The sequence below is a fragment of the Mangifera indica genome, chromosome 3, assembly GCF_011075055.1.
Source record: "Mangifera indica cultivar Alphonso chromosome 3, CATAS_Mindica_2.1, whole genome shotgun sequence".
NCBI lineage: Eukaryota > Viridiplantae > Streptophyta > Magnoliopsida > Sapindales > Anacardiaceae > Mangifera > Mangifera indica.
The window spans coordinates 7,774,254-7,787,060 of NC_058139.1; the positions used below are offsets into that span (position 1 = coordinate 7,774,254).

The following is a 12,807-nucleotide window of genomic DNA, read 5'->3' on the forward strand; positions in this document are numbered from 1 at the left end:
GAATATACCAAAAACAAAAACTTTGATTTTCCAATTTATTAAGTTCATCACAAGAATGGCAGGTTGCAGCATAAAAGCATGGCTGCTTCAAAGTCCTGCTTGTAAAAAGTTCAATCCACATATATAACAAACTCCGGAAGCCATGAATCTAAAATTCATGGCAACAGTCTCCTATACAGAATTCAGAAATGGAAACATGAACAATGAGAAGCAGAGGTTCAAAAAATTAGACGAGAATGCAGACAAATTTGGAACGACTAATATTCAAGGTACTTGGAGTGTGATGCGGCAAGAAGGGCAGCCCCAATGCCTGAGCCGTCATTAGAGTGCTTGATGACAATGTTTTTAAATACTTCCTCACCGAACAATTCCTCTAGGGTAGTCTCCAAGCATTTGCTGAAGACACTGTAGTGTTCATACAATCCGCCATCCATGGCTATCACTGTCCTCTGTTTACTCCCATCCTTCAATGTATCTCTGCCAATTTTCTTCAGGACACCCAAGATCCCAGCAGCTGCAAGACGAGCCCCACGTATGGCAATAATGTTGCAAACATCAACTATAATTTTTCTCACTTTCAAGGAAGTATTAGATACCTGCAGCAGAAGCGGCAAATAATAAACATAAATACGCATAAAAGTACTTCAGCAGTTGGTTATTTGTTTTACAAAGGAGATTAAATATTCTTAATCTCTGTAAGAGAGAAACTAAAATGGAATTATGGAAGTATCTTGTACCATCATATACTGCTCTACAATTGTAAATAAAACGAATAACAGAACTGCAGACACTCAATCATGGACAAAGCCATACAATGGAAGCTGGGGTGAAGTAAAACACAAATACCTAGACATTGAGATTAGAAAGTTACCTCTAAAACCTCCTTCAATTTTTTATCCACAACTTTAAGATCAGAGGAAGTGTCATGATGTATAGCTGACATATCAGGCGTCCTGCAGATTCGATCACAAAACATTATGTAGATACTAATTCTTTTATCATTACGTTAATTCAAGTTCAATGATAGAATACTCGAAGTAACACATACAAACGTAAGTTAGTACAACCTAAAGGACACAGAATTGACAGTAAACAAGTGGACATTACATCTGATTTTCCCTCTTTAAACCTCCCTTGTAGAACATTGCAGAGACAGGAGCAAGAAGAGTAAATTCAGTGTTATCGAAAGAAACTTACAAAAATTTAAACGATGGTCAAATAAAACCTAGGGAATTACCTCAATACAAAAGGCTCTTTAAGTTTTGGTGGAACACTGACACCGAAAATTGCAGCTTCTTCAGCCATCCTCAATAAAACTTTGCGTACAATCTCCCCCAAATACATACCGGACATCATTTTCTCAAAAATCTGTCAGAATCGATTAAAAATTATAAGAACATATGTCATGTTTGCTAGAGGAGCTAAAAAAAAATAAAAACTTTAGAAGTTTACCTGGTCACCAGGGTTCAAACTCTCAGCATCCAGTGCGTGATCATACTCTGATAGTGGAAAGTGTGATGACCAAAAGTTACCCCACTCCATGTTGATAACCTGCAATCAGAGATTGATAGCCTCCTCCATTACCATTATCCTTCTTGATTGCCATTTGATGATTCAAACTCTGAATGCATTCTTCTCAATGGCAAATAGCTAGGTAATACAGAGGGTGTAATTTATTATAAACTTACTAACCATATCTCCAGATCTAGATGAACCGTGCCATTTTGGAATTGCTTGTGCACGCTCCACGTATGCTGCATTTGTACCAGTGCCTAAAATGACAGCAGCAACAACATCAGGATCTTCATACCTTCCTCCAGCTAATGTTCCAACTGTGTCATTCACCTGGTATTAACAATGAATATCAAGATAATATTTTAAAAGCAAAATTTGTTAAGCAATTGCACACCAGGTAGACATTTAAACATCAAATATTGGAAAATCCTCACAAGTTTGCATAAAAGTCCTCAAAGTAAATTTACAGCTTCAACTTACAAGAGCTGACACACGCATATCAAGGCCTTGTTTTCGCATAGCTTCTGACAATTTTGCCACCACATCTTGTCCAACCTATTAAATTGAAGCTAAGAACATAATCAATAGGAAAAGAATACCAATGACATCTAATTCTGGAGTAGTAGTGTTAATATTTCAGCCAAAATTAAAATTGATGGAAAGAATATAAAGGCATTCTTAGAAATAAGTACCAACCGCATCATCTATAGAGAATCCTTTTGTCCACCTATCTATAATTCCAGAAGTGATTGATGTTTGCATCACTGGGAAAGAGAAGGTAAAACCTAGCTCCCTTTGTCTACCAGGAGGAAGTTTATATTCTGGACCTTCTTGAGCAACAAATTTTGCAAGCTCTGCTGCTATATAGTCAAAAAGAGCCTGCAATCACATTCATTTTTCAGATTTGTGATACCTTATATATAAATCAACTTAAATTTTGCTGAAAATTGGTTCAAGGACACAGCACTTACAACTGAAGTTCCAGTCATCAGATTAGGAGGAATTGACACCTCGGTAAATTCTTGGCTAACTAGACGAACACCCTTGCCTCCCAATTGCACTCTCAACACACGGAAATTGGTTCCCCCAAGGTCCAATGCATAATATACCCCCTCCTCGTTCCTGAAACAGGAATAACCAAAAGAACTTATAAATTTATAATGTTGCAAAATCACTTTCTGTTATCACAAAAATTTCTCCAACAAGAACACAACAACAGAAAAAAAAATCCATCAAGTCTTCATACACTTTTAATTATCAATTTAAGTAATATATGTCATGGCCAAAAATTAACCGCCAAATATAGTGGATGGAAAACACTTCCACCACACATATAAAGGCACACGCACACACGCTCACATGCACATATATATTAATCAACTTTTAAATTAAATTCCTGGCATATTAAATCATACAAGTTTGGATGAAATAGAATACCCAGTTGGGAGAATTTCCAAAATCAATCATATCCTGATATGTTGTACACTAATCAGTTTGAATGCCATAAATTAACCCACCACTCCCCACATATAATTAAATAAAGAATGGATCAAACAAACGTCCATTACACTTTACATATAAAAGCGCGCACATGAACACATATTTACAAAATGATCATCTTTTTCAACATATTCCTAACATATTATGATCAAATATATCATGGGCAAAAGCGGATCATACAAACTTTCATTACACATAAATTCACACTCACGTGACAAACACATGTATGATTCATGATAAACTATTTCAAAATCTTAGTCCTAACATATTAACTCTGGGTTCAGATATTGATTCGGGAGATTTATGGATTATAAAAATTTAAAGGAATCACAAAAGTTTGTGAAAAAAAAAACAAAATACCCAGTTGGGAGAGAGTCCACAACGCTGATAATCATCTGGAGCTTACTGCCACCTTGAGAGGCAAGCCCAGCATGCATCTCCACAGTCATAGCATCCGCCACTTGCTTCAATTTAGCCACAGGCGTCGCACACTTCTCTTCCAACTCCTTCAACATCCCCATTGCTTTCCCCCAGTTACCATCCCTCTTCGTCCTCCGCCGCACCACCACTGCTGCCCCCAACCCAACGGCCACTGCCGCCGCGCAAGCCACCACAACTGTCGTCTTCCCCATTCTTCACCGAAATAAAAAAACACAATCTTTCCAACGACCCAGGAACCAAAAACATAAAAAGCGAAGGTCTTTCAATCAAAATAAACAAAATTAAACTTGTGCAATGAGTTAATAATGGTGATACATATAGATTGTTACACGAAATAGGAATTTTCGAAGATTCATTCCGAAAAAGATATTAATATTTGTTAATGATCATATAAAATGAGACGTTAAGGAAGACTGATTCAAGATTCAGAGAGTGAGGCGTGCATACTTAAGGAAAGAAAACAGGAATTGTTGTGAACTCGGCAAGTGTGCTCTGTTTTAGTTTTTGGTTTTTGTAGTTTCTTCTCTACTATTTAAATTACGCGTGTCATGTCAGTTAAATTACACGTGTCAATTGATTTTTCAATGTAAATTTCCATCGAATATGAATAACTTAGCCAAATTTTTTATGATTTAAAACTCTCAAAGTTAAAAACTCTCAAAGTTATATTATCCAAATATTCAGCTTAAAATTTTCGTTATCTCACTAAAAAGATAATTTTATTTTAATTTTGAAAATGGTTGTTATTGGAATGATACTACCAAAAACTCAATGCATTAGAGATTTGCAAATTTTTGACATTGAAAAGATTTCTATGAAATAATGAATATAACATTATTACAAATATATATATATATATATATATATATATATATATATATATATATAATCTTTCAAGTTTGAGAGATAATAACTAAAATTATTTTTAAAAAATTATGTTAAGAAAATCATTTGCTCCTTCCTGCAACTATAACATTTTAATCAAATTGTTTAGAGGTGACAATTTAACCCGTAAAATTGGGTTTTTGGCTATTCTATTTAAAACAAAAAAGTGATTCTTTAATAAAAATAAAAATAGAGATTGTTATAAATCTTTCAATCAAGAATAGTGATAAACATGTTTCCAATCTCTCCCTTTTTGGTTTGTTTTCTTCTTACGTATTTTTTAAATTCTTATATATTAAATTACTCTTAAATATTTCAAATTATTATAAATATATTTTAACATTCAATCATTATTCCATTAAATTTTTAGTGGGGATGGGAAAGGGAAAGTATGAGAAACTTTTCCAACAAGGATAAAGAGGGGACCATGAGAGAAATTTTCTCTACGGAAAAGAGACGAGGGTTGCCCATCATCCTTGTATCAAGAATAGAATATTTTTGCTACTAAGATGAGAACGAGAATTAAGGTATTCGACTCTTATTCTTATTCATACTGTTGCCATCTCAAGATTTAAGGACCAACTCTTGGGTTTGGAGAACTATGACAATTTGGCCAAATTGCTATATACACCCTTCTTATTGAAATAATAAACTACTTATACATAACCTTGACACTTTGCATCCCATAACTACACCTCCACTTCTTTTATTTTATTTTTTTAATTATTGACTTTTTAAAAAAAATAATTTGATTATATTTTTAAATGTTTTCCGATAGATAAATATATTATTATCATTTTAAATTTAAAATAAAATTTATTTTATTTTATAAATTTATCTGTTTCAAAATATAATAATTAATGTATATTCTTTGTGAAATATTTTATTTTCATTATAGTGTTTTTTTTCCAAAAATTCCACTAGGATTTTGACAGAAAACTAAGGAGTTTTCCTCAAATTCTGTGATAAATTAGAAAAAAAAAAAAAGTTATGGGATGCAAAGGTTAGCATTTCGAGTTACAGGGGAAAAAAAAAACTCGTAGCTAATGTGTAACGGAGTTTCAGTTTTGGTCCTTGAATGATTCATTTATGAAACTCTTGGGTGTAATTCGATTGATATATATCCTAAATGTCCGAAATTACTTTCTCAAACTATAGGGGGCAAAAGATCTTTTGTCAATAAGTTTACACTGAAAACACGCCTGGCTGGGCATCTTGTGATAGCCGCGGAACTACAACCAGCCACTCACGATGAAAATCCCGTAACTCATTCTCGTTCGCTCGTTATATGTTAGAAAAATAAAACAAAATAACAGAAACAAAGTAAAGGGCACAAGAAGAGATACAGAGAGGTCCAACATAACGTTATTACATTTCATCACAGCGTATACACAAGTTGTGTAGAATAAGAACAAGACTGAGACACAGAATACCCACCACCCCTTCATTAGGGAGATTACCACAGTAGGAGATTGTCAGCACAAAAATAATAAAAACAAACATCTAACTTTCCGAGCTTGGAAGAGCTCATTGATTGTGCAGAACAGAATACTACTAACAAGACGAAGGAAAAATAAAAAAAATAACTGTACAGAAATGATGGCCAAGCTGCATCCCACAACTCTCTTTCAGATCATGCCTTAAAGATGGTTTACTCACTAAGATAGACTCACAAGCATGTCTGCAAAAAACGAAAGGAATCAAAGCCACCAACTTAAATAGCACTTACCAGAATTGTTGGCTTTCCCCTCTCTTCTGAGCCATTAGATTATAACTGATGATACAAGGGTTTCTATGTGACTACTAATCTCTTATACTGTTGTCGTCAAACTCAGCCTGCTATAAAGCAAGCCAAAAGAAATGCAAGAAAAGAACAGTATAAAGAAAAGCATTGAAAGAAAATACACAAAAAAACTGATTCAAATTATCAGATACTTGCCTTATAACTGGTTTTCTGCACAGTTTCTGAGTCCATTCCGCCCATAGATTGCAAAACTTCTCCGAGGCTAGTATTTGGCTTCACAAGAAGAATAAAGAAACAAATATTAGGTAGATTGGTCAGAGCTCATAAACAAATCATCTTCAAAATGAAGAAACAAAAACCTGTAAGATTTGAAAGTATTTCTTACACATGGTTCTCCAAATAGGGTAAAAATGCCCAAACAATCCAACTTCTAAGATATGATACAAATGACACAACCAGGATTTTAGTCGTCATTCAAATAAAATCAAGAACATAAATAGAATTTCCTTAAATTATTCTTTATGTCTCCATTGCATTTGTAATCACAATCTACATGACTTGAAATTATAAGAATTTAGCACTTAACAGAATCATGTCAAGAATAGAACCAAGAAAGCTGGTAAATTGAAAACCAAAGCATCAAAATCATGAAAGATGAATAGAAGTTAAGGAACTTAAATCCAAAACCTCTAACTCTCCCTGCGTTCCATTGTAAAATACTCCACTGCCATCAAGATTCCCATTCTCCGAGAGGGATTTAGAATCTGCATCACAAGAATCGCTTTGAGAAGATCCTAGGTTATTGCTCCCTTCAACACTCCCATCAATGCTTCCATTATTTCCCTCAGTGCTACCTGCTACAGACTCATTTCCAACATCATAACTTGTCACAGATGTATTGCTGGAGTTTAAGAGATTTCCAACCTCAGCAATCTCCTGATCCAGCATCCTTTTATTTGGGTTAATCGGGCCTGAATTTGATCCAGTCCTAGAACTCAAGCTACTTGGTGCCATACGCTCTGGAGATGCAGAATCCTGCTTCTGAGGGCTAATGGACTGTCGTTTTCCTGGAGTATCTTGCTCCATAGCATCTGTATCTTTTTTCCTTTTAAATAATCTATCACCAGATCCAGTCTGATGTGCATCACTGTCTTCACAGCATTGCTTATCAGACTGCAGCTGAGATGAAAATTTTGGGTGTCGAGATCGTTTATAACCTTCTGGAAAAACATAAGAAGGAATCTGCTTACGACGAACATGAGAAACACATATTTCCATCCCTGGCTTCCAAAACATATACATATTTATTGAATGCTTAAATTCTTCAACTGTACCACGAATATCAAACTGCTGCCCCTCCTGGACCATTTCTCCTCGTTTTCTTTGTAAGCCCATAAAGAATGCAGAATGGGAGCATGGCTTGGATGAATCTACATACTCATGAGGATAAGGATGGCATTGCAATTTGCCATATGTGTCACGCTCAATCTGCATATTTCACAATGGAGGATATGATTACGCTATAAAAAATGGGGAATCTGTTCACACAAATTTGCAAATGTATGGATAACTTCAACTTTGAGACAATCTTCCCACACTCAAAGCATCTCAAAGCCATAAACATTACCATCAGAGTCAGCTGCCTTAGTCGAGATTCCACCCAACCTTTCCAAGTTCGCAAATCATCAACATCAGCTGCAATTATGTCAACTTGGAGATAGTTCTTGTAGCCTTCAAAAAACAAATATGGTTCAAACAGAGCACTCCATTGAGCTTTATTCAACTCTATTTCCTGAATTTAGGCAAAAAGTAGACCAGAAATCAGTAGTTAACATTGAACATGACAGAAAGAAAATCCAAACATGAAAGGAAGAAAATTATCTAGTTTCTCACCTCACAAATCTTTTTACCGTATTGAAACTGATCCATCATAACACGGAGAGTGCTTGTTGACACATTATAGCTAGAATTCATGCATGGGTAAGCAGGTGTTATGATCGGCATATGATGGGTTTTGTCACGAGGATTTTTACGAGGGTCCCAAACAGAAAACCCAAGCTCAGCCTCCTCGATTGCACATAGCATGACTGGGTTAGGCCAGCGCCATAGTGTGTAAACCCGAAAAAACCGAGCAACAATCATGCTAGGAACAGCATTAGGGTAAAGCTGGCATACACGAGCTGTGAGAAGTGCCCAGTTCACACCACCAAGAAATCCAGTCACCTAAATACCAAACATGGAGACAATAAGAAATCAGGAATAACAAATAATTCAGTCAGTAAAAACTGATTCACTTACATTAGAGTAAACACCACGCCTTTTAGCCCAGAACTTTAAACATCTGAGCGTTGTGCAAAAATGCTACAGTGCATAGAAAATTCAGGCTTAGTAATATAAGTAGAAAATAGATAATAAGGTAAAATTATAAAGAGGGGGTCACATGTATCCAGTAAAACACATACGAATCATCTGATACAAAACATTTCACCTCAACATTTGGAACAAGCTTAAGAATTTGATCTGCAACACGACATCCATTGAGACTCCGAACAGTTGGTTCATCAACATCATACAATACAGATATGTCAGAGATGTCCAAATCCTGTCAGACAATAAGAAACAACAACTCCATTCAGCTTCACCAATTATTATGGAGAAAATGACAATAAGGAAAGTTCTGCTTCCCCAAAAATCCCATTTCAATAACCACAACAGCCCCACAAAACATGTTTAACTGCTGCAGACACTCTCACTAAATAAAAAAATAAAGCATATAGTTTGAAACTTCAGACTCACACATCTCTTTCCTACCTTATCATTTGCTCATAGAAATAACATTAAAACAGTAGTAATATGCCTCCAAACATAGAAGAACTGATTATTTGCAGTAAAAGCACTCATCTACTAAGACAAAGTAGTTCATCACAACCACTAAAATACTATGCACTATCATATCAGTCAATACCATTTCATTCACACTGAAGAGCTCATATTTAATGGGCAATAAACAATGAATATCTAATAAGGATACCAAATTGTAATTTGATTTCAATATTAATATCCAAACTGGAACAGTGAAGATGTATGCACATAATTGAAAAAAGAGAGTAACAATCCGCATATAATAGTTGGCAATCAATTATATGAATGTAATATAAACTCACTTCTGGTACAACCAAGAGAGAGATACTTGCGTATAGAAGGTCAATTGATATTCCATCAAACTTAAATTTCATCACTGGGACATGAGCATCTGGAACAGGCTGCAGTTCTGTAACTTCTTCCATTTCTGCCAGGATGTTATGTAATATAAAGAAGAAATCTTCCTGCAAAAGGCCAATGGATTAGATACACAAAAATAAAATCGTTAGAAAATTCAAATAAATAAGATAACCTAACTTCAGTTTTTACCTCTCGATTGACATAGGATGGTCCAACACATAGTGTGTCTATGTCAGCACCAGGACCATGTACCTAACACCGTAATAAGATTAAGCCAGATCTCCAAATGATGTAAGATAACATGAGAATCAAATGGCAATCAGATGAAAAACTGAAGTGCTAACAAGTTACACAATTAGAATACTAGCAAGTACAAGAAGATTGACCAGGTCTCCTTTGTCGCCAGAACAGAACAAGAAGAAGATGGTGACAAGAACAAGTGAACTCTTCACGATTATTTAAAAATAAAAAAAAGAGAGATGCACTGCCACTAAACCATACCCCAAGACGATAAGACCCGAAAGTAAAAATTAAAGCATTTGCATCCGCCACCATCTGATCAGAGTATCCCCTCAAACGAGTAAGATCCTTCACCCAATTTTTAACAATCTGTGCGCATAAAGGGAGAGGTTATGTGAACTTGGCAAGGAAATATAAATACAGAAAGCACAGATCAAAAAGTACAGTTAAGCAAAAAATTAGGTATTGTAATTTTATAAAATTTTGTATGATAATTTTATAAAATTTTTTACTAAACCTACCTTAAATATCAACTATAAGAATTTATTATCTCGGGTGATACAATTATATAAAGATGAATTCAGGGAGACAGCACACCGAACAATGCAAGCATAATTTTCAAATTTTGGACCTCCTCATTTATATCCCAACCATTCTTAACTCTTAATTTAACCTAGTCATTTCCAGGGAGAATCAGTCCAATATATTCCAACTAAACTTTCTTACTGTTGCAGACTTGTTAAAATCTTCAAAACAGAGCTAAGACTTAATCAACGCAAATAAGAAATAAAATAAAAATGCTATCAGCTGATACTAAAATAATTTATCAAAATTGACCCACGTTTCACTTCTATATAAATGAAGCCAATCTAGATACAATACACTGAAACCACATATACCCTCTACAACTATGAACACGTTCGAAAACAAGCTAAATTTACTGTCAAGCAATTAATAGAACAAAAAAAGAAAATAAAAAAAATAAAAAACCAGACTTTAAATTTCACAATAATTCAAAAATACCACAAGAAAGAAAAGATAGTAAACACCTGTCTGATTCGACCCAGAACCTCTTCTCTCTTCGCTGCTTCCTCTTTGCTCTCATAAAGCCCGGCTTCAACCAAAAACTGTAAAGACAAAACAAATAAGTGAAAACTACAAACAGCAAAAATTTAAAACAATTACAAAATATAATAAAGAAGTTAAAAAAAAAAAACCTTCTCTAATTCGAGGGTTCTCTGAATATCAGCCTCTGTCGGTCCCAACATCGATATTGGCTTCGTAACTCCATACTGCTTAGGTGGATGAGGCGGTGACGGCGCCGTTGTCGATGGTGGCGACGCGCTCATTCTCTCCGAACTCAGCATCCCGATAAGCGCTAAAAGAGATCCTAATTTCTCAAATTTTTTACGAAATTGTAAAAACCGAACAACTCAATGTCGCAAACTGAACGCAAAAACCAGGAACTCAACAAATTTTAAGACAACCTATAGATAATTGAAGACAAACTCAAAACCCTAAAGAAAATTTTTAATTGACAGGTTCAGATCTAATTCCAATTGAACCCAAAGGAAAAGAGAAAGAGAAAGAGAGAGAGTTCTGGGTTGATTTTTATGGGATATTTTAATGGGTGAATCGGTGCTTTTTATAATATCTGTGTTTTTTTTAAATTTTTTTGTTGTCTGTTTTTCGTTTCCAATCCGGATTCGGAATGAAGAGTTAAGCAGTGTGCGTTATTGGATTTGTACTCCTCTTCGTTTGACACGTGTCAATTGTTAGCTTTGGCATTTGAAAACGTTGTCGTTTTGGGGATGTGATCCAGATATTATTTTGATTGTAAAATCTTTGTTAGACATGGGATGGGTGAAACATTTGAAAAGATCCAATGAAATTTAATCTTATATCTTTTAATTAAATTAACGCCTAAAGTCCAAGCATACAAAATTCAAAAATATAATTGTACAAAATTTCTTCCTTCTTTGAAGTATACTACATGATAAATTTATAAAATGTTGATATTTACATTAAGTACATTTTTCTAAGATTGAATTTAATGGGGAGTATCATAATAATTCATAAAGGAGAATATACCCAGAGGAACTACTGGTGGAATATAATTTGAATACCCCAGCATTAAAATTATTAATAATTTAAATAATAATTATGATTAGCATTTGGTTGGTGAGTCCTATATCATCAGTATCTTGTTGACACGTGTTTGTTCAGAAACACAATCATATGGTTAACATTTGATTCAAATCTTATGATAAAATTAAAAAAGACAGCAAATACAAAAAGAATAATATTCTAGACGCTTTTCTTGACTTAGCAGTGCAAAAGAAATGAGCGTTAAGACAGGCTGTGTTTTGACACGTGCTTCATGAGTTGATTGTCGAGGAGACTTGTGTCTTTTTCCAATGTTTTTGGTACGCTTGGCAATCCCAATGTCTCAATTCCAAGCTATACCAACGTTTTGTTTTACGTTTTAAGAATTTGAGATATTGTATTAAGCTTAGTCTGCCTTGATTGTTGATAACAACAATAAACATGTTCCACGACTATTTCACCACGTGGTTTGGTGGTCACCTAACTCGCGGGTGGATGAATCATGAGGGAGGGGAAGAACAATTTGCGCATCCTCAAAGAGAAATAAATCCTTTATGATTGATCCCCTAGGGGCATCCATCTTCAATAAGGGTCACAGGTGTAGTATAACCAATAGAGTATGACCCACCAAAAATTTTAAATATATGAATTTTTTATTTTAATTAAAAATTACACTTTTTAAATATATATTTGTGATTTCATTACAAAATTTATATTACTAAATATTATTAAATAACAATCATACATCATTGTTCCATTATAAGAGAGAAATGAATTATATATATATATATATGCAAAAGTTGATTTCTACTGGAGCTCTAAAGAATTCTTTAATGAAAAATATTTTTTATAATGAAGGTTGTAAAAAATTAATTGGATTAACTATTGAATGATTGTCTTATCATAGACATATATCAAGAGAGATAATTTGATATTATTCTCAACAAAAAATTTATACAATGTTTTTAGAAGATGAAGAATAGTCGAGGCTATCACTATTGACATCATATTGTTTTAAAATAAAAAGATATGATATTTTATGACTACAAACAAATACATACTCATAGATCAATTAATCTAGTCTTTTGGGCACCACTCTTGACCTCGTATTGTTGTTTGTTTATTGATTGAAAAATCATGCTCACAAATTTCAT

General features: G+C 34.2%; 2 protein-coding genes across 4 annotated transcripts; both read right to left on the bottom strand.

The window, feature by feature from the left end:
• Positions 1-3: 3 nt before the first annotated feature.
• LOC123211002 (hexokinase-1-like) lies at positions 4-3,917 on the bottom strand. The gene is made up of 9 exons (XM_044629499.1): positions 3,376-3,917; positions 2,487-2,637; positions 2,212-2,394; positions 1,996-2,070; positions 1,693-1,845; positions 1,453-1,551; positions 1,238-1,368; positions 872-953; positions 4-596 (listed from the first exon to the last, which is right to left on the bottom strand). Exons 1-9 carry the CDS (start codon positions 3,645-3,647, stop codon positions 258-260), a joined length of 1,485 nt encoding a protein of 494 aa, XP_044485434.1. The 5' UTR covers positions 3,648-3,917; the 3' UTR covers positions 4-257.
• Positions 3,918-5,684: 1,767 nt separating this feature from the next.
• On the bottom strand, positions 5,685-11,251 carry LOC123211552 (nuclear poly(A) polymerase 4-like). Of its 3 annotated transcripts, none has more exons than XM_044630353.1 (12): positions 10,765-11,251; positions 10,597-10,674; positions 9,809-9,916; positions 9,497-9,559; positions 9,250-9,411; positions 8,574-8,687; positions 8,384-8,446; positions 7,979-8,308; positions 7,713-7,877; positions 6,773-7,573; positions 6,281-6,358; positions 5,685-6,177 (listed from the first exon to the last, which is right to left on the bottom strand). In XM_044630353.1, the coding sequence occupies exons 1-12, from the start codon at positions 10,912-10,914 to the stop codon at positions 6,145-6,147; spliced, it is 2,145 nt and encodes a 714-aa protein (XP_044486288.1). In that variant the 5' UTR covers positions 10,915-11,251; the 3' UTR covers positions 5,685-6,144. The 3 variants fall into 3 exon arrangements, with proteins under 3 accessions (XP_044486288.1, XP_044486287.1, XP_044486289.1); XM_044630352.1 differs by having other exon boundaries at positions 5,685-6,180; XM_044630354.1 differs by having other exon boundaries at positions 5,685-6,180; positions 6,277-6,358.
• Positions 11,252-12,807: the final 1,556 nt, after the last annotated feature.

Excerpts from the sequence above, each read along its gene's own strand:
- LOC123211002 (XM_044629499.1), bottom strand. The coding sequence starts at position 3,647 with ATGGGGAAGACGACAGTTGTGGTGGCTTGCGCGGCGGCAGTGGCCGTT. Across the intron at positions 2,638-3,375 it reads GTGGACTCTCTCCCAACTGG|GAACGAGGAGGGGGTATATT; the intron begins GTATTTTGTTTT and ends TTCCTGTTTCAG. Across the intron at positions 2,395-2,486 it reads TGATGACTGGAACTTCAGTT|GCTCTTTTTGACTATATAGC; the intron begins GTAAGTGCTGTG and ends ATGTGATTGCAG.
- LOC123211552 (XM_044630352.1), bottom strand. The coding sequence starts at position 10,914 with ATGCTGAGTTCGGAGAGAATGAGCGCGTCGCCACCATCGACAACGGCG. Across the intron at positions 8,447-8,573 it reads AGCTTGTTCCAAATGTTGAG|CATTTTTGCACAACGCTCAG; the intron begins GTGAAATGTTTT and ends TATGCACTGTAG. Across the intron at positions 7,878-7,978 it reads ACGGTAAAAAGATTTGTGAG|GAAATAGAGTTGAATAAAGC; the intron begins GTGAGAAACTAG and ends GCCTAAATTCAG.